The sequence below is a fragment of the Nerophis lumbriciformis genome, linkage group LG27, assembly GCF_033978685.3.
Source record: "Nerophis lumbriciformis linkage group LG27, RoL_Nlum_v2.1, whole genome shotgun sequence".
Lineage (NCBI taxonomy): Eukaryota > Metazoa > Chordata > Actinopteri > Syngnathiformes > Syngnathidae > Nerophis > Nerophis lumbriciformis.
In genome coordinates, this window is record NC_084574.2 from 26,581,852 (window position 1) to 26,607,784 (window position 25,933).

The following is a 25,933-nucleotide window of genomic DNA, read 5'->3' on the forward strand; positions in this document are numbered from 1 at the left end:
AAAGTTGGGGACCACTGGTCGACATAACATGTAATATTGGTTCTTTGGTCAAAATGTTGCATGGATGATGTTTTACAGATCATCGTCAAGCCGCTTTCTAAAAGTCGGATGCGCCGTTTTGTGGGCTGTCTTATTTGCGTAGCTCACCTTCGGCAGCGACTTCTCCCTGTCATCTTTGTGGTAGCGGTGTAGCGTGCAAGGACGGGAGTGGAAGAAGTGTCAAAAGATGGAGCTAACTGTTTTAATGACATTCAGACTTTACTTCAATCAATAACGGAGCAGCATCTCCTCATCCGTGGCTCACTAGTGCAACAAAAACGCAGGAAATCTGTCCCCTGAAAAAACGTCCGACCGGAACTCTTTAATAACTAAAGTTCCTTGGGTGAATAATGTAAACTCACTATACCGGTATTTTTTAGCGCTTTCATAGCGAGATATTAGTTAGAACTTTACGCTACATTAATATTAGAAATGGCAACAGCAGAGGGTGAATGCCCCATAACAAGAAGATAGAGAATAAGAAGAAGCTTATCGATTACGGTATCGGAACGGACTACAGTGGCGGACATGCACAACTTTTCAGGACTTATGCAGATCTCAAATACACAGAAGGTAAGAAAAGTTGGTTTTGCATAATATTGCGAAACAAAACGCCAGATAATATGTCTGCTAATGGCTGCCATTTTGCGGTCCTTATACACACACCATAGTAATACTTGTATCTCTGACTACAGTAGCCGTAATGGGCCGACAATCCTTCAAGCGGTGGGGCTTCAAAGTCATTCTAAAATATGTTTACAGGTTTTTGAGTGCTGTGTGTAATATTCTTTATTTTCATTGGAAGAGTTACAGTTTTGGTGTTGTTTACTGGCGTCATATTGCAGTCTACACGTATCTCTAATGTGTGACTGCCATCTACTGGTCACACTTATAATTTCACCATGTACCAAATAAAATTTCTTCGAGGTCGGTAAGCACAACCAGAATTATTCCGTACATTAGGCGCATCGGGTTATATGGCGCAATGTCGATTTTTGAAAAAATTAAAGTGCGCGTTATAGTTCAAAAAATGTGTAAAAACTCAAAAATAAATTCATTTAAATGAAATCAATATCATCAGTCAAGTCTTGTTAGGACGATGAAAAAAAAAAAAAGATTTTGTGAGATTTATCTAATTTCCAGCGTAAAAGCAAAGCCAAGGAAGTCGGGTTAGTGAACTAATGAAGAGAAGATGAATAGCCTGGATAGCAGCCGTAAAATGATCAAACATCACCTAACGCCATCACCTGGTACATGTTGGTGTGTCTTCACAGCATTTTCACACTGGTAAGTTTGAATTAAAGCCTGTTTTATTGTGTTGAACACATTGTTATAATAACAATAGTTTAAGCTTTGTCAGTGTGCCATGTGTCACCCAGTTTCCCTAGGGCAGGGGTCGGCAACCCGCGGCTCTGCCGCATGCGGCTCTTTAGCGCCGCCCTAGTGGCTCTCTGGAGCTTTTTTAAAAAATGTATGAAAAATGGAAAAAGATGAGGGGAAAAAAATCTATTTTTTGTTTTAATATGGTTTCTGTAGGAGGACAAACATGACACAAACCTCCCTAATTGTTACAAAGCACACTGTTTATATTAAACATGCTTCACTGATTCGAGTATTTGGCGAGCGCCGTTTTGTCCTACTAATTTTGGCGGTCCTTGAACTCACCGTAGTTTGTTTACATGTATAACTTTCTCCGACTTTCTAGGACCTGTTTTTTGCCACTTCTTTTTCTGTCTCATTTTGTCCACCAAACTTTTAACGTTGTGCATGAAAGGTGAGTTTTGTTGATGTTATTGACTTGTGTGGAGTGCTAATCAGACATATTTGGTCACTGCATGACTGCAAGCTAATCGATGCTAACATGCTATTTAGGCTGGCTATATGTACATATTGCATCATCATGCCTCATTTGTAGCTATATTTGAGGTCATTTAGTTTCCTTTAAGTCCTCTTAATTCAATTTATATCTCATGACACACTATCTTTAAATTTTTTGCGGCTCCAGACAGATTTGTTTTTGTATTTTTGGTCCAATATGGCTCTTTCAACATTTTGGGTTGCCGACCCCTGCCCCAGAGCAACAACGTTAATATATGTTTGATGAAAAGTGACTATATTCATGAGTGTGTGTATGTATATGTACTTGTATAACTAAATTAACGTAATGACAACATAAAGTTCCAAATGCTTCTATTCAATCCCTGTACATAACATTTCCAGCCCATCGCTAACACCGAGCACTCCAGGAGACAACGTAAAAATATGGAGAAATTTGACTTTATAATTCTTACCAATGAAGGAAGGGGCTAGGAACATGTTTGCGTTAAAAAATTCATACAAAGCTCCCAGTCATTCAGTCATTAAACTTTTACATGCGCTTATTCATGCAAAACGGGGCTCCCAGGGATGGTGTACGGGTCTCGGGAGGGGACGGCCTTGCGTTCCTTCACTCAACACAACATCTTTGTTTTCTGATATTCAAATCATCACAACATTAAGATTGCAGCTTTACCGAGATAACAATCACTCAGTTCCATCAGCCACGAGATTCCCGAGACACTACATAGAGCCAAGCATGCCAGAGAGGCAGATCATCTGATTAAACAGCAGATGAGCACAGAGATTTTCTCAGCCCAAGCAAACTCTAATCACTTTGAGCAAACAGATCAAACTATTTCTACTGGAGTTTACTATCACAGAATTGCCTGAAGCTTCATCACAATGCACAAGCAGTCAGAATGGGAGAATAAGTTGGCCTTGATTATTTAAAAGGCCTCATTTCTTACCTCTACACAATGCAAAGAATTACAAGAGATGTCGAGGAATACTGTATAATCAGCAAAGCTTTTCTACAGTATTAAGTGTACCTAGTGTCCTTTCAGCTTCTACCTTATCAAACTACAACCACCATAATGTTCATACAGTTTTGTTGTATTATTATTCAAAGGCCATTTCCACTCGAATGAACAATGGAGCATTCATCTGACTGGTGTGCAGATGAATTGTGAATGTGAATCTCTTTGTGCCCTGTGATCGGCTGGTAAACAGTCCAGGTTGTGGCCTTTCACCGGATGGTAAATGGGATAGGCCAGACCTGGGCAATTATTTTGACTCGGTGGCCAAGAAGGCAGGCTCACATTACACCAGTTTTAAAATCTCTGCATTGGCTCCCCGTGTGTTTCAGGATCAATTTTAAGGTTCTTCTTATGGTTTATAACTGTTTTTATGGTATTGGGCCTTCTTATCTTTCAGATTTGATTTTGCCCTAGAAGAAGCTTGCCCTAGTAGAAGCTGTCCTTTCAGCTTCTACCTTATCAAACTACAACCACCATAATGTTCATACAGTTTTGTTGTATTATTATTCAAAGGCCATTTCCACTCGAATGAACAATGGAGCATTCATCTGACTGGTGTGCAGATGAATTGTGAATGTGAATCTCTTTGTGCCCTGTGATCGGCTGGTAAACAGTCCAGGTTGTGGTCGGCCTTTCACCGGATGGTAAATGGGATAGGCCAGACCTGGGCAATTATTTTGACTCGGTGGCCAAGAAGGCAGGCTCACATTACACCAGTTTTAAAATCTCTGCATTGGCTCCCCGTGTGTTTCAGGATCAATTTTAAGGTTCTTCTTATGGTTTATAACTGTTTTTATGGTATTGGGCCTTTTTATCTTTCAGATTTGATTTTGCCCTATCAACATTCCCAAGCCCTGAGATCCTCCGGCACTCATCTCCTAATTATTCCAAAAGTCAGGACACAAAGTCACGGGATGGCATCTTTCCACCATTATTGCCCCCGTCGATGGAACAGCTTGCCGTAGGACCTCAGGGCTGCAGAGTTCGTTCATGTTTTTAAGAGCAGGCTTAAGACCCACCTTTTTAATTTGGCTTTTACCTGACATTAATTTTTTTATTGAAGTCATTCTCTTTTACTTTTAATCCTATTAGTTATGCAAGATTTTATTTAGTTATTTATTTACTTTATATATATATATATATATATATATTTTTATTTTTTTTCCATTAATCTTCATATGTCTTACTTGCATTGTATTCTTTATCTCTACGGCGTGGCGCAGTGGGAGAGTGGCCGTGCGCAACCCGAGGGTCACTGGTTCAATCCCCACCTAGTACCAACCTCGTCATGTCCGTTGTGTCCTGAGCAAGACACTTCACCCTTGCTCCTGATGGGTGCTGGTTAGCGCCTTGCATGGCAGCTCCCTCCATCAGTGTGTGAATGTGTGTGTGAATGGGTAAATGTGGAAGTAGTGTCAAAGCGCTTTGAGTACCTTGAAGGTAGAAAAGCGCTATACAAGTACAACCCATTTATCATTTATCATTTACTCATGGTTCTTACAAGTTGTATTATTTTTATTTTCCAACATTCCTCAGATGAGCCATCTGCCTCAGGGGTTATCGGTTGTGCTTGTGGGGCGCTTTTGTGTCAGCGTCTTGGTGGCCGTGGTCTGATGACCTCCTGGTGCAGATGGCTCCTGTGATAGTGTTTACTCACATGTCTCCTCTGTACTCAGCCTTGCAATTATTTGTCCATATAGTTGCACATGTGTGTATGTTGTGTGTGTGTGTGTGTTTGTGTTTGGTATCTGCATCCGTGTGTACGTATGTGATAATGGGGGTTATGGGTCACCGGTGTTATGTGTACAAGAGGAGGAGACGGCACAGACAGGAGGGATGGCGTATAAGCTCTCTTTATTTATATATATATATATATACACTCTTGTTCACGAGTGGGGGAAGAGTGGATCGTGAGATCGACAGGCGGATCGGTGCGGCGTCTTCAGTAATGCGGACGCTGTATCAATCCGTTGTGGTGAAGAAGGAGCTGAGCCGGAAGGCAAAGCTCTCGATTTACCGGTCGATCTACGTTCCCATCCTCACCTATGGTCATGAGCTTTGGGTCATGACCGAAAGGACAAGATCACGGGTACAAGCGGCCGAAATGAGTTTCCTCCGCCGAGTGGCGGGGCTCTCCCTTAGAGATAGGATGAGAAGCTCTGTCATTCGGGGGGAGCACAAAGTAAAGCCGCTGCTCCTCCACATCGAGAGGAGCCAGATGAGGTGGTTCGGGCATCTGGTCAGGATGCCACCCGGACGCCTCCCTAGGAAGGTGTTTCGGGCACGTCCGACCGGTAGGAGGCCACGGGGAAGACCCAGGACACGCTGGGAAGACTATCTCTCCCGGCTGGCCTGGGAACGCCTCGGGATCCCCCGGGAGGAGCTGGACGAAGTGGCTGGGGAGAGGGAAGTCTGGGCTTCCCTGCTTAAGCTGTTGCCCCCGCGACCCGACCTCGGATAAGCGGAAGAAGATGGATGGATGGATGGATGGATGGATATATACACTATATATATAAATAAGAAATTATCATATTAATAAACCAGGGTATGGAGTGTGACTAAGCCAAAAGGGTGTGTATGTGTGCGACTATGTGTGGGAATTAACTGCTGAGTGTTACTGTGAGTGTTGAGCGAGAGAGGCGGAAGTCCAATAGGGGCAGAGCAGGCTCGTAGATCCGTGAGCAGGCAGGAAGTCGGGGGCTATAGCGAGGCGTCGAAGGTCCGTGTCTAGGCGGGAGGTCGAGATCCAAGAGGCAGCCAGGGAAGCAAAGGGAACGCGAGAAGACGAAACACACAGCGTGTGAACGAGGGCAGGCTACAGGGAGGACAATAAGGAGGATACGAGACAATCAACACGACGGTGGAGAAACAGAGAAAGAGAATGCATAGAGCTATATGATCGCTTACTGTACAGGAAGAGATGACTATGTTCTGGCGCGGGATACCAGGCTGTGCAGGCTTATGAAGGCAGGAGAGCTCATCGACAGGTGTGTAGATTGCTGATTGATTGCAGCCGCTGGCTGCAGCAGGAGATGAGTATGGTATTTTTTTCAATTTATTTATTTTTTGTCATAAAGAAATACAATCATGTGTGCTTACGGACTGTATCCCTGCAGACTGTATTGATATATATTGATATATAATGTAGGAACCAGAAATATTAATAACAGAAAGAAACAACACTTTTGTGCGAATGTGTGTGAATGAGTGAATGGGGGAGGGAGGTTTTTTGGGTTGGTGCACTAATTTTAAGTGTATCTTGTGTTTTTTATGTTGATTTAATTAAAAAATAACAATTATTTTTCTATTTTTTTTATTTCTTGTGCGGCCCGGTACCAATCGATCCACGGACCGGTACCGGGCCATGGCCCGGTGGTTGGGGACCACTGCCGTAAAGTACACGCAAAATCCACTTTTAAATAAAGCGGTCTACACCACTTTTAAATTGCACACGCAATCGTAGTACTGTAGATCCCACGCAACACGCCCACTAATAGTACACGCTATTTTATAGATTGTACTTTGATCTCAGTAAATCAAGCCCTAAATGTGCACACGACGGTGGAGAAACAGAGAAAGAGAATGCATAGAGCTAGATGATCGCTTACTGTACAGGAAGAGATGACTATGTTCTGGCGCGGGATACCAGGCTGTGCAGGCTTATGAAGGCAGGAGAGCTCATCGACAGGTATGTAGATTGCTGATTGATTGCAGCCGCTGGCTGCAGCAGGAGATGAGTATGGTATTTTTTTCAATTTATTTATTTTTTGTCATAAAGAAATACAATCATGTGTGCTTACGGACTGTATCCCTGAAGACTGTATTGATATATATTGATATATAATGTAGGAACCAGAAATATTAATAACAGAAAGAAACAACACTTTTGTGCGAATGTGTGTGAATGAGTGAATGGGGGAGGGAGGTTTTTTGGGTTGGTGCACTAATTTTAAGTGTATCTTGTGTTTTTTATGTTGATTTAATTAAAAAATAACAATTATTTTTTTATTTTTTTTATTTCTTGTACGGCCCGGTACCAATCGATCCACGGACCGGTACCGGGCCATGGCCCGGTGGTTGGGGACCACTGCCGTAAAGTACACGCAAAATCCACTTTTAAATAAAGCGGTCTACACCACTTTTAAATTGCACACGCAATCGTAGTACTGTAGATCCCACGCAACACGCCCACTAATAGTACACGCTATTTTATAGATTGTACTTTGATCTCAGTAAATCAAGCCCTAAATGTGCCTAACAAAGGAGTCCGTTTGCCCGTTTATGAATATGTAAAAAAAAAAAATCCCTGTTTTGGCACGATAATGCCCTTCAGGCCATTCGTACTACATGAGTAAGCTGCTTAAGCGGACAGGTTGAAAATATTGATTTGGAAAATTGTGCTCTCCACTCTAATAAATAGGCTTTTTTAAAAAAAAAAAAAAAAACCCTGACTTCCAATAAACTCTGAATACTTTGCAGTGCAGCAAATAACTGAATTACTAAGCAATATGTATGTATATATGTATTGTTGTTGTATATATTTATTAGTGTATCTAACGAAGTGTTCTGATAACGCTGATTACAGATGTTGAGGTACAATTGTTTGGACAGGACGTAATGGAAGGTGATCATTGGGCAGGAAGGGAAACTTACTGTTCCACTTCCATTATATGACAGGAAATCCTCCCCGATTGGACCCTATTGTTGCCCATCTGGCAGGATGAGACGGGCTCAGATGACATGAGATCACATTTGATGTGTTTTGGAACAAGTTGATCATTTTTCAGCACACCATAGCAGCTGAAATAAACTTGGACATACTTTATTGTAGGGCCCCTTTTTAGCTCTGTGTAAGGTTACAGGTTTTTTTTTGCTGCTAATTACAATATCAATCATCCATGAGTGAGATAGTCTGATACTAATACCGATACGGACCGCATGTATTAACTGTAAAAGTTGCAATTTATTTAAGGGTGCTGTTAGCAACCTTCTCGCAGTGTCATTTTTCAAAGCAAAAAATATATAGGAAGAAAACCACGTATTATAACACCAGCTTATGTTGCCATTGGTGGTTTAACAGAACACATTTATTTGACAATTGTCCATATGTTTCACAATTACACCGTTTATGAGGGGTGTGAATATTTGAGTGTCCCACGATTCAATTCAATATCAATTCTTGGGGTCACGATTCGATTCAAAATCGATTTTTTTCAATTCAACACGATTCTCGATTCAAAAACGATTTTTTTCCCAATTCAAAAGGATTCTCTATTCATTCAATACATAGGACTTCAGCAGGATCTACCCCAGTCTGCTGACATGCAAGCAGAGTAGTAGATTTTTGTAAAAAGCTTTTGTAATTGTAAAGGACAATGTTTTATCAACTGATTGCAATAATGTAAATTTGTTTTAACTATTAAATGAACCAAAAATATGACTTGTTTTATCTTTGTGAAAATATTAGACACAGTGTGTTGTCAAGCGTATGAGATGCGATGCAAGTGTAAGCCACTGTGACACTATTGTTCTTTTTTTTTTATTTTTTATAAATGTCTAATGATTATGTCAATGAGGGATTTTTAATCACTGCTATGTTGGAATTGTAACTAATATTGATACTGTTGTTGATAATATTAATTTTTGTTTCACTACTTTTGGTTTGTTCTGTGTCGTGTTTGTGTCTCCTCTCAATTGCTCTGTTTATTGCAGTTCTGAGTGTTGCTGGGTCGGGTTTGATTTTGGAATTGGATTGCATTGTTATGGTATTGTTGTGTATTGTTTTGTTGGATTGATTAATTACAATAAAAAAAATAAAAAAAAAATGTAAAAATAAATAAAAATAAACATTTTTTCAAAAATATAAAAATCGATTTTTTTTAAATGAGAATCGATTCTGAATCGCACAACGTGAGAATCGCGATTCGAATTCGAATCGATTTTACCCCACACCCCTACCGTTTATGTAATTATATTTTCCTTTGTTACGTATAATTGTTTGAGCAAAACAAAGTCAATAGTGCGCAAAAACTAAACAAAAACAAAAACTACTATCTACTACAAATTTAAATCCTGTGTTTTTTTATTGTCTAAGGCCGCCTGTATCCCAGGACTTATTCTTTGAGTTTGCAAAACATAAACAAAAACAACACAATTATATATATATATATATATATATATATATATATATATATATATATATATATATATCTATATATATATACTCCAGCGCCCCCCGCGACCCCAAAGGGAATAAGCGGTAGAAAATGGATGGATGGATATATATATAAATATATATATATAAATTGTTTGCAAAACATAAACAAAAACAACACAATTATATATATATATATATATATATATATATATATATATATATATATATATATATATATATAAATTGTGTTGTTTATATATATATATATATATATATATATATATATATATATATATATATATATATATATATATATAAATATATATATAAATTGTGTTGTTTTTGTTTATGTTTTGCAAACTACAATTATATATATATATATATATATATATATATATATATATATATATATATATATATATAAATTGTGAGAGAATAAAAAATGTACACTATATTGCCAAAAGTATTTGGCCACCTGCTTTGACTCACATATGAACTTGAAGTGCCATCCCATTCCTAACCCATAGGGTTCAATATGATGTCGGTCCACCTTTTGCAGCTATTACAGCTTCAACTCTTCTGGGAAGGCTGTCCACAAGGTTGCAGAGTGTGTTCATAGGAATTTTCCACCATTCTTCCAAAAGCGCATTGGTGAGGTCACACACTGATGTTGGTCGAGAAGGCCTGGCTCTCAGTCTCCCTTCTAATTCATCCCAAAGGTGTTCTGTCGAGTTCAGGTCAGGACTCTGTGCAGGCCAGTCAAGTTCATCCACACCAGACATTGTCATCCATGTCTTTATGGACCTTGCTTTGTGCACTGGTGCACAGTCATGTTGGAAGAGGAAGGGGCCTGCTCCAAACTGTTCCCACAAGGTTGGGAGAATGGAATTTTCCAAAATGTTTTGGTATCTTGGAGCATCCAAAGTTCCTTTCACTGGAACTAAGGGGCCAAGCCCAACTCCTGAAAAACAACCCCACACCATAATTCCTCCTCCACCAAATTTCACACTCGGCACAATGCAGTCCGAAATGTACCGTTCTCCTGGCAACCTCCAAACCCAGACTCGTCCATCAGATTGCCAGATGGAAAAGCGTGATTCATCACTTTAGAGAACGCGTCGCCACTGCTCTAGAGTCCAACATTACATGTTAACATTGTTAACGCAATGTTAACATTGCATGTTAACATTGTGCATGTTAAACTATTATTTTGATCACTTAATTGCATGTTTTTGTTGCCATGGTCCATGATTATTTAGAAACTGACAAAGTTAACATAAATAATTACATATAATATAAATAATTACAAAATAACTACCATTTCCTTACTTCCTTGCTTTTCCATATGACCTAGACTCAGACTTAGACAAACTTTATTGATCCACAAGGGAAATTGTTCCACACAGTAGCTCAGTTACAAAGGATGGAAAGGTTTAGGATGGAAAGGTTAATGCTAGTAAAGTTAAAGTTTAAAGTTAAAGTACCAATGATTGTCAGACACACACTAGTTGTGGCGAAATTATTCTCTGCATTTGACCCATCACCCTTGATCACCCCCTGGGAGGTGAGGGGAGCAGTGAGCAGCAGCGGGGGCCGCGCCCGGAAATAATTTTTGGTGATTTAACCCCCAATTCCAACCCCTGATGCAGGGAGGTAATGGGTCCCATTTTTATAGTCTTTGGTATGACTCGGCCGGGGTTTGAACTCATGACCTACCAATCTCAGGGTGGACACTCTAACCACTAGGCCACTGAGCAGGTACCGTATTTTTCGGACTATAAGTCGCAGTTTTTTTCATAGTTTGGCCGGGCTCCAGTGCGACTTATATATGTTTTTTTCCCTTCTTTATTATGCATTTTCGGCAGGTGCGACTTATACTCCGAAAAATACGGTATAAGGTAGACTAAAAATGTACCATAGTAGCAATATAAAATATAACATATATGTAATATTTACATATTATATATACAGTATATAATATATACTGATATATTATACCAGTGTATTATATTTGTATATAACATATACAATATATACCAATATATAACAAATCCTAATTACTATGTACAATATTACAGTATATGTAACAAATGCAGCAAAAAATAGAGAGTAAATCCGGCAGAAAATATACATTCTAAACAAAGAGAGGTGGCTAATATAGAAGGAGTCAGGTAATAGACAGATATCATCTATTGCTGTATGGCGAGTGATTATACAGCTGGATGGAGTGCAGAATGAAGGAGTTCTTGAATCAAACACTGTGGGAACAAAGCTGAAGGAGCCTGTTGGAGTATGAGCTCCGCTGTAAGGATGCACCATAGTCTGTTTCATCACGTTCTTACAGTATTTCCTCAAGCACCTTCAGGAAAATATCAGTAAAACAGGACGTGGAATAGGATAAAAGCAGCGTATCGTCTGTTTTTTTCTCGTTTTTGAACGTTTGTTTTACGTTTTTTTACGCATGTTAAGACTCAGTTTTTCTCCACTTAATGGTGCTCCTGATTTTCATGTTTTCTATTTTTTTTTTTTTCATCCAAACTCCTCCCAAAAACACTGTTTAGAAAACAGATCTAAAATCAATACTATGTTGGGGTGGACTTTAAACTGTAGACATCATTTTCAGTTCCAGGGCTTTAAAATAAGTTTCAATGTTGACAGCATTAGAGGGGGCCCTTTAGGTGAATTATTGTCTTGATTTCCTTGGTATCTTCTGAATGAGCAGCCGACATTGACATTGATTAGAGCAGAAGAATATAAAGTTTAAAAAATAAGTCACTGCCACACCATCCATAATAATGGATTCGATTTACATAGCGCTTTTTCTAGACACTGAAAGCGCGTCACAACAAATCCATAATTCATTCGATAGGGGTGGCATGGCTCAGATGGTAGAGCAGCCGTTTCAGCATCTTAAGGGTTCCTGATTCGACTCCAGCTTCCGCCATCCTACTCACGGCCGTTGTGTCTTTAGGCAAGACACTTCACACACCTTGCTCCTAATGCAGTGTTTTTCAACCTTGTTTGAGACAAGGCGCATTTTTTTCTTTGAAAAAACCCGTAGGCACAGCACCAGCAGAAATCATTAAAAAATGAAACTCAGAGGACACTAAAAAGTCCTTGTCTCAATTGTTCGGTATGACTTTAAACCATAACCAAGCATACATAACTTTAGCTCTTGTCTCAAAGTAGGTGTACTGTCATGACCTGTCACATCACGCCGTGACTTATTTTGAGTTTTTTGCTGTTTTCCTGTGTGTAGTGTTTTAGTTCTTGTCTTGCGCTCCTATTTTGGTGGCTTTTCCTGTTTTGTTGGTATTTTCCTGCAGCAGTTTCATGTCTTCCTTTGAGTGATATTTCCCGCTTATACTTTGTTTTAGCAATCAAGAATATTTTTGTTGTTTTTATCCTTCTTTGTGTGGACATTGTTGATTGTCATGTCATGTACGGATGTACTTTGTGGATGCCGTCTTTGCTCCACATGCTGTAAGTCTTTGCCGTCGTCCAGCATTCTGTTTTTGTTTACTTTGTAGCCAGTTTTCCTAAGCTTCAATGCCTGTTCTTAGGGGCACTGACCTTTTGTTTATTTTGGATTTAAGCATTAGATATCTTTTTACCTGCAAGTTGCCTGCATATTGTGATCACTACAAACCATGTTCCCGACATCTACAAAGCAATTAGCTCTCTGCTGCCACCTACTGATATGGAAGAGTATTACTCTGCCGAGCTCCAGACAGCACCGACACTCAACAACGGCACATTATTTGCGGATTATAATTACTGGTTTGCAAAAAATATTTTCAACCCAAATAGGTGAAACTACATAATCGGCCACGGCACACCAGACAGTATGTAGTGATTAAAAAACACTCCGTGGTTAGCCAATGTGTGTGTGAATATACAAACCCCGTTTCCATATGAGTTGGGAAATTGTGTTAGATGTAAATATAAACGGAATACAATGATTTGCAAATAATTTTCAACCCATATTCAGTTGAACATGCTACAAAGACAACATATTTAAAGTTCAAACGGATAAACTTTTTTTTTTTTTTGCAAATAATCATTAACTTTAGAATTTGATGCCAGCAACATGTAACAAAGAAGTTGGGAAAGGTGGCAATAAATACTGATAAAGTTGAGGAATGCTCATCAAACACTTATTTGGAACATCCCACAGGTGTGCAGGCTAATTGGGAACAGGTGGGGCCATGATTGGGTATAAAAACAGCTCCCCAAAAAATGCTCAGTCTTTCACAAGAAAGGATGGGGCGAGGTACACCCCTTTGTCCACAACTGCGTGAGCAAATAGTCCAACAGTTTAAGAACAACATTTCTCAAAGTGCAATTGCAAGAAATTTAGGGATTTCAACATCTACGGTCCATAATATCATCAAAAGTTTCAGAGAATCTGGAGAAATCACTCCACGTAAGCGACATGGACGGAAACCAACAGTGAATGACCGTGACCTTCGATCCCTTAGACGACACTGTATCAAAAACCGACATCAATCTCTAAAGGATATCACCACATGGGCTCAGGAACACTTCAGAAAACCGCTGTCACTAAATACAGTTTGTCGCTACATCTGTAAGCGCAAGTTAAAGCTCTACTATGAAAAGCGAAAGCCATTTATCAACAACATCCAGAAACGCCGCCGGCTTCTCTGAGCCTGAGATCATCTAAGATGGACTCATGCAAAGTGGAAAAGTGTTCTGTGGTCTGACGAGTCCACATTTCAAATTGTTTTTGGAAATATTCGACAAAGCAAACCATCCAGACTGTTATCGACGCAAAGTTCAAAAGCCAGCATCTGTGATGGAATGGGGGTGTATTAGTGTCCAAGGCATGGGTAACTTACACATCTGTGAAGGCACCATTAATGCTGAAAGGTACATACAGGTTTTGGAACAACATATGCTGCCATCTAAGCGCCATCTTTTTCATGGACGCCCCTGCTTATTTCAGCAAGACAATGCCAAGCCACATTCAGCACGTGTTACAACAGCGTGGCTTCGTAAAAAAAGAGTGCGGGTACTTTCCTGCAGTCCAGACATGTCTCTCATCGAAAATGTGTGGCGCATTATGGAGCGTAAAATACGACAGCGGAGACCCCGGACTGTTGAACGACTGAAGCTCTACATAAAACAAGAATGGAAAAGAATTCCACTTTCAAAGCTTCAACAATTAGTTTCCTCAGTTCCCAATCGTTTATTGAGTGTTGTTAAAAGAAAAGGTGATGTAACACAGTGGTAAACATGCCCTTTCCCAACTACTTTGGCACGTGTTGCAGCCATGAAATTCTAAGTTAATTATTATTTGGAAAAAAAAAAGAAAGTTTATGAGTTTGAACATCAAATATCTTGTCTTTGTAGTGCATTCAATTGAATATGGGTTGAAAAGGATTTGCAAATCATTGTATTCCGTTTATATTTACATCTAACAACAATTTCCCAACTCATATCGAAACGGGGTTTGTATAATGTAAAGTGCTATATAAATACAGACCACTTACCATTCACCCCACATTCACATAATAATGGTGGCAAGTTACATTTGTAGCCACAGCTGTCCTATAGGGTAGATTGCCATGAACCTCACATTGTTACGGCTCAGGCTCCTGCCAACGCCGCTCATCCGTCTGTGCGCACCTCGGGACACGCCCACGGGTGCGCACATCCAGGGACGCGCCGCGCACGTCCCCGCCCTGCAGCAGCCACCAGCTGCAATCACTCACCGGCAATCTACACTCCAGGGTCTGATGAGGGCAAACTCAATAAAGGACCAGTGGACCCAAGGATCGGCGCGGGAACTTAGCTTTCTCATGGTGTACCGTAAGCAACAAGCTTTATGTTATATTCGTGTTTCCTCTCCATGCCTTGATTTGTCCCTTGTCTTCTCCCGTGTCCCCGCAGTACCCTCCGTCGCCTGGAAAGTGAGCTGTGCGTCTCATTTTCCCCTGGATCTCCCTCTGGACTCTGACTGCTTCCTTCGTTCCTCGACCTCTTGCTCGCCCCTGGATTCCGACGCCTCTCCCTCGCCCCGGATAACCTGCCTGCCCCATGGACTTCCTCGTATCTCGTTCAACACGTTGGTAACACTCACTTCAGTTAACTACACACATAGTCTTACACCACACACTCTTGTATTCTAGTTCACACTCCATTTCCTTAGTTTAGTAGTATTGTTTATTATTGTTTGTATATATATATATATATATATATATATATATATATATATATATATATGTTGACTATATATATATATATATATATATATATAATAAATAATTGTATATACTGCCCCCTGGTGTCTGTTTGCCGTCACCTCCTCTCAGTAAAACACAACAGTAAGTTCCCGCCAAAATTATTAAAGGACCTGACGGCACAGTTCCTTAGCCCCTCCCCAGTGACTTTAGTTCCGCCCCTGTGATTTTTTTTTTTTTCTGCCTCTTGCCCCATTCACTATGGCTTTTTCTTTTTTTCGCTTCAAACCAGAGGATTTGTCTTGTCCTGCCGAGCAGTCTTGGAAAGGCATGTTCAGTAGCGAGATAAGCAAGGAGGAATTTTCTCGTCGCCTGGACACCCTCCTCCCACCCTTAGAGACTCAGTCAGCAGGAAGCGTCTGGCATCCGCTTTCAGAGGGGGGGGGATAGTACTGGTGGCTGTGCTGGTGTGGTGGCGCAGTTGCACCCAGCCAGGCTACCCCCTGCCAGACAAATACCATCTGTCTTCCGCTTTTCCCAGCCGCAGCCACCAGCCCCCTGGCTAGCCCCCGAGCTAGCACCTGTCCCTCGGCTAGCGTCCGAGCTAGCACCTGTACCTCTGCTAGCGTCCGCGCTAGCACCTGTCCCTCGGCCAGCGTCCGAGCTAGTACCTGTCCCTCGGCTAGCGTCCGAGCTAGCACCTGTCCCACGGCTAGCGTCCGAGCTAGCACCAGCCCCTCGGCTAGCGTCCGAGCTAGCACCAACCCCTCGGCTAGTCTCCGAGCTAGCACCAGCTCCCAGGCTGGCCCCCACGTCTCCACCAGCTCCCAGGCTGGCCCCCACGTCTCCACCAGCTCCCAGGCTGGCCCCCACGTCTCCACCAGCTCCCAGGCTGGCCCGCACGTCTCCACCAGCTCCCAGGCTGGCCCCCACGTCTCCACCAGCTCCCAGGCTGGCCTCGACCTCTGCCCCTCTGCCGGCTCCGCCGACTCCAGCACCTCTGCCGGCTCCGCCGACTCCAGCACCTCGGCCTGCTCCGCCGACTTCAGCACCTCGGCCAGCTCCTCAGCTGCCCTCCTCGTCTCCGGCTTTGACGTCCGCTGCTTCCACGCCTTTGACGTCCGCTGCTTCCACGGCGCCGATGACGACGTCTGCCGCTTCCACGGCGCCGATGACGTCTGCCGCTTCCACGCCGCCGATGTCTGCCGCTTCCACGCCGCCGATGTCTGCCGCTTCCACGCCGCCGATGTCTGCCGCTTCCACGCCGCCGATGTCTGCCGCTTCCACGCCGCCGATGACGTTTTCCTCCACGCCTGCCTCGCCGATGACGTCTTCCTCCACGCCGCCGCCGACGTCTGCCGCTTCCACGCCGCCGACGACGTCATATCCTCGTTTCCGGCGAGACGCACCATGGCGCCAATCACGTCTGCCTTCCCGACGGCCAAGATGGTGGCCGTCCCTTGGTCGCCCGCCTCGCCGGCTTCAGCGGCGTTCTTCTCGCCGCCGCCATCAGACTCGTCCTTGGTGGATTCGGGGACATTTGGGTCGGCGACCCACCACCAATTCACCCCTCCGCCCTCCCTTGATTTTTTTTCCTGTGCCTTTTGTGGTACGACCTGTAGGACATCTGGGAGCTGTCCATAAGGAGGGGGTACTGTTACGGCTCAGGCTCCTGCCAACGCCGCTCATCCGTCTGTGCGCACCTCGGGACACGCCCACGGGTGCGCACATCCAGGGACGCGCCGCGCGCGTTCCCGCCCTGCAGCAGCCACCAGCTGCAATCACTCACCGGCAATCTACACTCCTGGGTCTGATGAGGGCAAGCTCAATAAAGGACCAGTGGACCCAAGGATCGGCGCGGGAACTTAGCTTTCTCATGGTGTACCGTAAGCAACAAGCTTTATGCTATATTCGTGTTTCCTCTCCGTGCCTTGATTTGTCCCTTGTCTTCTCCCGTGTCCCCGCAGTACCCTCCGTCGCCTGGAAAGTGAGCTGTGCGTCTCATTTTCCCCTGGATCTCCCTCTGGACTCTGACTGCTTCCTTCGTTCCTCGACCTCTTGCTCGCCCCTGGATTCCGACGCCTCTCTCTCGCCCTGGATAACCTGCCTGCCCCATGGACTTCCTCGTATCTCGTTCAACACGTTGGTAACACTCACTTCAGTTAACTACACACATAGTCTTACACCACACACTCTTGTATTCTAGTTCACACTCCATTTCCTTAGTTTAGTAGTATTGTTTATTATTGTTTGTATATATATATATATATATATATATATATATATATATATATATATATATATATATATATATATATATATATATATATGTTGACTATATATATATATATATAATAAATAATTGTATATACTGCCCCCTGGTGTCTGTTTGCCGTCACCTCCTCTCAGTAAAACACAACACACATAACACAGCAACTCATGAAATAATTGCAAAAAATGCTCCTTTTAAATAAAGACGTCTGTTTATTAATTGATATATATCTTATACATCTTGATATATTAGTTCTAATACCTGTAAGTCAAAAATAATGGTCATAATATATTCATATATATATTGATAAATATAGAAAACTAATCCAATAATCTACATTTTACTTGGACTTTGCTTTCTTGTAAAAAACAAAAAACATGGCTCCCAGCTTCAATATAGGCGCTTCACAGGAGAAAAAGCAATACAAAACAAAATGACACCTGAACATTGCATTTTATCGACTACAACACCTGTCAGCAGCTATAATGACCGTCTTGGCTTAAGACACAGGAAAAGTTATATTTTGTCCATATTTTTTTACGTTTTGTTTTGAAGAGCAGTTAAAACATGACTTTTTAACGAGAAAGGTACATAGGGTGATAAATGATGGATTGGAGGTGGACAGACGGAACATTAGATTACAGAAGTCTTACTTCACACTTTAAAAAAAAAAAAAAAAAAGAACAACATTTGAAGGAGACGAGGGGAAGAGACCCACTGAAATTAGAAAAGTAGGAATGTGGAAGAAGCTGAATTGATTATTCACCAATAAGCTAAACTTGTAAACAGAAAGAATGTGTTTAATGAGAATTTTGCACAAAAAGTAATGCACTGCAAATCTGGAAACAAAAGTTTGACCCCGTTTACTGTTTTAAAGTAATTATCCTTAAACGCAAAATAAAGCAGTTCAATACAGCATGTCCACTATGTTCCAAGAGTGCGCTGTGGATTTGGTGGACAACCATATGGAGCTTGTGCAGGCACTGTTATCGTGTCAGACAAAATAGTCCAGTAGTGCTGAACTTCGTGCACAATTTCCTTTTTTTTTTTTTTAATTCTCAGTGCACAAAAACAATCTTCCAGCACGCAACCCTCTCCTCTGGGTTCTCTCCGAGAGGTAGCCGTGTCACTTTTGGCAGGGAGAGACATCCACTCTGATCGATATTTCTGCAGCACAGTTCTTGCACACAACGCAACTAATCATATTCTGCCACATCCTCCCTCTGCAAAGCGTTCAATATGTAGGGATGAAAACGTGAAGGCAGGTTGTTTTCAGGGGCTGCACACATGAAGGAGGCCGGGGATGGACAGCGGACCCTCCGGTGTCTTGGAGCGTGGTACCGCGGGCTGCAAAAAGGCTCTTCCGCTGTGATGCTTATTCCTCTGAGGAGATGACCACAGTGAGGTCAAGAGGAGGCGTCGAAGCTAGAAAGGAAAAGAAGAAGGAGGGTTAGAAGGAAATATTGAAACATAAACTGGGGAGCAAATATTCAGTATTCAAGTATGAGTAAGAAAAGGACCTTTGTTTATTTACATCACTTAACAGTAATTGTTGTTGATATAACACACTTAGAGTATCAACAGAAAATGTGCAGATTTTTGTGAAAAATTATGTGGATGAAACAAAAAGAGTTGTTCCTGTTCTCGTCATACTTGCCAACCTTGAGACCTCCGATTTCGGGAGGTGGGGGGCGGGGCGTGCTTGGGGCGGGGGGCGTGGTTGGGGGCGTGGTTAAGAAGAGGGGAGGAGTATATTTACAGCTAGAATTCATATATATATATATATATATATATATACATATATATATATGTATGAAATACTTGACTTTCAGTGAATTCTAGCTATATATATATTTATTTATTTTATAAATAAAATAAATACTTGAATTTCAGTGTTCATTTATTTACACATATACACACACATAACACTCATCTACTCATTGTTGTACTTGAAAGTACAATGCAATACAATTCCGGGGCAATGGCACCTATCAAATACACAGTAATGAAAACACAGTTGTTCTACTAACTGTACTGTGTGTTATGAGAGTAGCGTATGTGTGTGTGTGTGGCCCTTTAATAGGTGACAGCATGTGAGGTGAGTGACGTCAGTGAGTGTGTGGGCGAGAGAAGAGAGGGAGCGGGGTAGCGTGAGTGTGGGGAGGGACTAGTTGGTTTTGTGTTGGATTGGCTGTGTGCAAGCAATCAATAAAGCAAGATTTGCAACTAATCGCTGGACTCATCATTCACCCTAAAGTCGTCCGCTGTGGAGACCCACTGCTGGGTAAGGTGAAGGGTGTTGCCCCGAGCATATATCGGCCCTGGAGAAGTGTCTCCCCTGCGCTCTTCGACTACAGTCTCGTTCTTCTGCTTCGTCTCCTTGTGTGCGCACACTGGACTCAGGTCCGCATGGAGCTGGAGGGGGCGTGGCCTCCAGCTCCGGCTGAATTCCGGGAGATTTTCGGGAGAAAATTTCTTCCGGGAGGTTTTCGGGAGAGGCGCTAAATTTCGGGAGTCTCCCGGAAAAAAGTATGGTTCTCGTCCAATAATTTTACTACTAAGCTTGATGACCTAATTGAGTGTGTTCTGGGGCTGAGTGACCCATACCAGGCCGTTATGTTAAATGTCATAAATGAATCAGTTTTCTTAGAAAATAAAGACATTGCTGACATTCAGTGAAAATGTGCTCACTGTTGACTTGAAATGAACGTTTATGATCGATTGTATTCCAAGGTATTCGTATGACTTGACTTGTTCTATCGCATCGTCCTTCATGGTGTGTTGTTCCTTTCTAAAACCCAGTGGTGTGCCGTCAGGGCCAGCAAAGCCTTCTCTGATGGCCTTACATAACCAGAAATCATGATCATAATTAAAGATAAAAGTATTCTTTTATTTACTTTCCCTAAATATCTAAAAGTATTCATATTCTCTTTGTGTCATATTATGCTCTTTCCAGTGCTGTTGTTTTTAGGTTACAGTTTGCATCCAATAAGAACTCAGCGAGCTTATGTTGTTGCCATGCTGTACAAAATCTGCCCAGAGCCTTCAGAATCAACAATGAGGGCGTCCGTGCACTGTAAGTGAACATACCAGTGATAGACAGTTGCAATAGCCAATCAGATCACGAGTTGTTGTCAGTAAGGCCTTCTAGATGGCCTTACGCTGTGATTGGATACTCACTAGGGAGTCCCGAGTAAGTATCCAATCACAAGTTGGGAAAACAGGAAGTGGCACAGGAGCCATATGAGCCATAGAAAGCCAAAGAAAACTCGCCGGTACTCACAAAGAAGGAGAGCAACATGTTGATTAGGTGGCAGATATATATTTGCAAGGCCATTTTCAAGAAGGATACTTAAGAGAAACTACATCTTGTGAGACGAGGAATTTTTATTTTGACAGTACCACATAAGATATGTTTTAATTACTGATGCAGGTTTTCAGGATCAGGTGAGGGTCTTGACCACTAACCAGAGGCATGTGCGAAAAATTAGCGTCCATGGCAACAAAGAGAGAATTGCCGTAAGGGACGGATTCCAGAAGTCCCCCAAAATAGCTTCAAAGTCACAGGAGGGTGGAGTTCTTTTGACAAGAACAAGAACAAGAACGTTTGATCATATTACGCCTATACCGGCTCACCTGCACTGGCTTCCTGTGCACTTAAGATGTGACTTTAAGGTTTTACTACTTACGTATAAAATACTACACGGTCTAGCTCCATCCTATCTTGCCGATTGTATGGTACCACATGTCCCGGCAAGAAATCTGCGTTCAAAGAACTCCGACTTATTAGTGATTCCCAGAACCCACGTCTGCGGTCGTCTCTACGGTTTCTCATTGTCATTCTCATTGACATCCCACTGGGTTGTGAGTTTTTCCTTGCCCTGATGTGGGATCTGAGCCGAGGATGTCGTTGTGGCTTGTGCAGCCCTTTGAGACACTTGTGATTTAGGGCTATATAAATAAACATTGATTGATTGATTGATTTCACAATATTATGCTAGACCCACTCGACGTCCATTGCATCCGGTCTCCCCTAGAGGGGGTGGGGGTCACCCACATCTGCGGTCCTCTCCAAGGTTTCTCATAGTCATTCATATTGACATCCCACTGGGTTGTGAGTTTTTCCTTGCCCTTATGTGGGCTCTGAACCGAGGATGTCGTTGTGACTTGTGCAGCCCTTTGAGACACTTGTGATTTAGGGCTATATAAATAAACATTGATTGATTGATTGATTATTGATTTTTGAATGTGCCAGAAAATAACCCATTTTGTACACTGTTGGTGGTGATTCAATGCCCTGTATAGTATTTATCCAGCAATGGTCATGTGGTGACATTAATGATGGTATTTTGAGAGGTATTCATTGAAGTCGGACATCACTGAAGGCCTAGGTGGGAAACACACGGCCCGCCCACTGCTAAGGCAAGGCAAGGCAAGGCAACTTTATTTGTATAGCGCTTTTCATACACAAGGCAGACTCAAAGTGCTTCACAGACAATAAAGTGAAATGAAAGAAAATAAAAGCAAAATTAAAATGCAGACAATAAAAATAAAAACAGTGCGGACGTTAAAAGTTAAAAGATTAAAAGATTTAGCTGAAAGCTAAGGTTAACATAAAAGTTTTCAGTCTAGTTTTAAAAGTAGTCAGAGTTGGGGAAAGTCTGACATCTTCAGGAAGTTTATTCCAGCTATTTGTTGCATAGAGACTGAATGATGCTCTCCCTTGATTTGAGTTTACTCTGGGAACCGCTAACAGATTGGTCTCAGAAGATCTTAGTGATCTAGAGGGCTTATATAGTGGGAGCATATCGGTGATATACTTCGGCCCTAGACCATGTGGTGTTTTATATGTGAGCAGGAGGATTTTGAAATCAATTCTCTGATGTACAGGGAGCCAATGTAAGGATTTAAGAATTGGTGTAATGTGCTCACATTTTTTGGTCTTTGTTAGAACTCTAGCAGCAGCATTCTGAACAAGCTGTAGCTGCCTGACAGTTTTTTTGGGAAGACCTGCAAGGAGACCATTACAATAGTCTAGCCGACTGGTAATAAAGGCATGTACAAGTTTTTCTAAGTCTTGAGCTGACATGAGCCCTCTAAGTCTTGTTACATTTTTGAGGTGATAGTAGGCCGATGTTGTTACTGATTTGATGTGACTGTCGAAATGTAAATCAGAATCTAAAATAACCCCAAGATTTCTGGCTTTATTTGAGGTTTTCAGGGACAGTGATTGAAGGTGTTGGATGACTTTAAACCTTTCTTTTTTAGCACCAAAAACAATTCTCAGTTTTATCTTCATTTAGTTGTAGGAAATGTTGGCACATCCAGTGTTTGACTTGCTCAATGCACTGGCACAGAAGATCTATGGGGCCATTTGGTGATAGCGCTACATAGATTTGGGTGTCATCGGCATAGCAATGATGGTCAATGTTATTATTTTGCATGATTTGTCCTAGTGGGAGCATATAGATGTTAAATAAAGTCGGCCCCAAGATTGAACCTTGGGGGACTCCACACGGTTCTGATACAAAGTCACCAGTGGAAAAAAAAATAGTTCCTATCTTGTAGATATGACTTGAACCAGTTTAAAACTGTGCCTGAGATCCCCACCCAGTTTTCCAACCTGTCCAAAAGTATCGAGTGGTCGACAGTGTCAAATGCAGCACTGACGTCCAATAGCATTAATACTGAAGTTTTGCCAGAGTCTGTGTTTAGACGGATGTAATTTATAACTTTAAGAAGGGCCGTCTCTGTGCTATGAAGAGGTCGAAATCCTGACTGGAAGTTGTTGTGGCAGCCAGTAGAAGCCAAGAAGTGATTTAGTTGTTGGAGGACAAGTTTCTCAATTATTTTACTTATCAATGGTTGATTTTAAATTGGTCTGCAGTTGTTGATAACAGAGGCATCTAGGCTCCGCTTTTTTAGAAGAGGTTGAATGACTGCAGTTTTGAAAACCAATAACTGTTTTGAAAGTTTAGAGGTCAAGACAGTTGTGTTTGCACCAATCAGCAAACAAGTCCACAAGTAACCATCCTTCACTGTTAGTAGTGTCCATAATAACTGTGTCATCTGAATTTTTGATAGGCGATTCCCGGGCTAGTGCTTATGCAATCATTGGTGTGTAATGTGTACAGTACTGGATATATTACGGATCCTTGTGGGGCTCCTGTATAGATGGTAAGTGATGTGCTGAGATAACCATTAACCCTGATCTTGTTAAAAAAGATAAGACTCAAACAATCAGGTGTGGGCTAGCCTTTATCTGGAGCAGCTTAGATAAGATTATTGAGGTGTTTTTAATGGTAAATGGATTTTGCTTGAATAGCGCTTTTCTACCAACAAGATACTTTGCTTTGACACTATCACCACATGTACCTATTAGCGATGAAACATAAGGAGCAACTGGGAGTAAAGGATATTTCAACATGGTCACATTTGGATTGAGTATTGAACTCGCAAACTTCTGGTTGGGAGACAACAACTCTACCACCTGAGCCATGCTGCCCCAATGCACTGAACAAAAATCCACAAACACTAGCCGGACAAGAGACTCTGACTTTTCAAGGTGGGTGGTGGCTCCGTGTAGGAGTGTCAGCACAGCATCATCCACGCCTCTGTGCTGGTAGTAAGCAAACTGGAGTGGGTCAGCGTATGTGCTGGCATCAGTTTGAAGGTGATAGAGGACAGATCTCTCAAGAGACTTCATGATCAGAGATGTTAGTGCGACAGGACGGTATCCTTTTAATCAGGACCTTCCCAGTCCACGGCGATGTACAACTGTCGATAGTGACAATGGTATTCCAGCAGTTTCCAGGTCATTGTGGTTCCTATGATGTTCGTGAACATCTTCACCAATTTACTTTCATTTGAGACCTTGGCAAAGTGGTGACACATCTAAATGGACTCATTTAGCTTCAGTACTGTTGTTCTGAAATGTCTCTAAAAGGCTTCCCAACTGGTGCAAATCTACAATCTTAGATCTTCACAGAGTTCCTTGGGGTCTCCTATTGTTCTGATCCAATCAGGTATTGTTGCATGTGCTGATACAAACAATATTTTTTTTTTTACAAAGTTATACATTTTAAAATAATTAGACACATTGTGAGAAACCCCACAATAGTTTTGCGTTTCTTATGCTTTGCTGAAAGTGTTTTAGTCTTAAAATGTTATCTATTTTAATGGCTTGGCATTTTATTGTTTTAAATATTGGTTTGTACTGTAGCACTTTAAGATGTATTTAAATGAAAAGTGTGTGATACATCAAATGTATTATTATTTATTATTTCTGGCGGGCGTTTTCGTGTCCTACTCTGATCAGCAGTCCTTGAATGCACCGTAAAAACACCTACAGTCTTGTGTTTTTCTAAGTATAGAAGGATCACTCTGTTTTAAAAGAGCACAACCTCTGTGTTCAATGTACACAATCTAATACCTGAGTTGGTCAGTCAGCAACGTGTTTACATAACTTTAGATCAAGATATGTTGTTTCTTAATGGGGAAAGCTGTTAATGTCTCTTGTTTTAATGTTAGCATTTAAGCTAGCTCGCTGGTGCCAGTCAGTTAATGGGTTTATCAAAGTGCATATATCAATCACGTTTTTTGGATAATTTTTATTTAAATTGGTAATGCTAAGCGTTGGGAGTTTTACCGCGGTTATCAATAATACTGTTCATCGTTACATCGACATTGCTTGTTAAGAAACAACATACCCCAATCTAAACTTATCCATCCGTCTCCATCCATCTTCTTCCGCTTATCCGAGGTCGGGTCGCGGGGGCAGCAGCCTAAGCAGGGAAGCCCAGACTTCCCTCTCCCCAGCCACTTTGTCCAACTCTTCCTGTGGGACCCCGAGGCGTTCCCAGGCCAGCCGGGAGACATAGTCTTCCCAACGTGTCCTGGGTCTTCCCTGCGGCCTCCTACCGGTCGGACGTGCCCTAAACACCTCCCTAGGGAGGCGTTCGGGTGGCATCCTGACCAGATGCCCGAACCACCTCATCTGGCTCATCTCGATGTAGAGGAGCAGCGGCTTTACTTTGAGCTCCTCCCGGATGGCAGAGCTTCTCACCCTATCTCTAAGGGAGAGCCCCGCCACCCGGCGGAGGAAACTCATTTCGGCCGCTTGTACCCGTGATCTTGTCCTTTCGGTCATAACCCAAAGCTCATGACCATAGGTGAGGATGGGAACGTAGATCGACCGGTAAATTGAGAGCTTTGCCTTCCGGCTCAGCTCCTTCTTCACCACAACGGATCGATACAGCGTCCGCATTACTGAAGACGCCGCACCGATCCGCCTGTCGATCTCACGATCCACTCTTCCCTCACTCGTGAACAAGACTCCGAGGTACTTGAACTCCTCCACTTGGGGCAAGATCTTCTCCCCAACCCGGAGATGGCACTCCACCCTTTT

The 25,933-nt window shown here is 42.1% G+C and overlaps 1 protein-coding gene across 2 annotated transcripts in view; it reads right to left on the minus strand.

Moving 5' to 3' along the window:
* Positions 1-17,707: 17,707 nt before the first annotated feature.
* The window catches only part of ccdc85al (coiled-coil domain containing 85A, like), a 73,145-nt gene continuing 64,919 nt past the window's right edge, over positions 17,708-25,933 (minus strand). For both annotated transcript variants that reach the window (XM_061988266.1, XM_061988265.1), the window contains one exon: positions 17,708-18,951. In XM_061988266.1, coding sequence (XP_061844250.1) covers positions 18,902-18,951 — 50 coding nt within the window. In that variant the 3' untranslated portion in view covers positions 17,708-18,901. The remainder of the gene's footprint in view (positions 18,952-25,933) is intronic.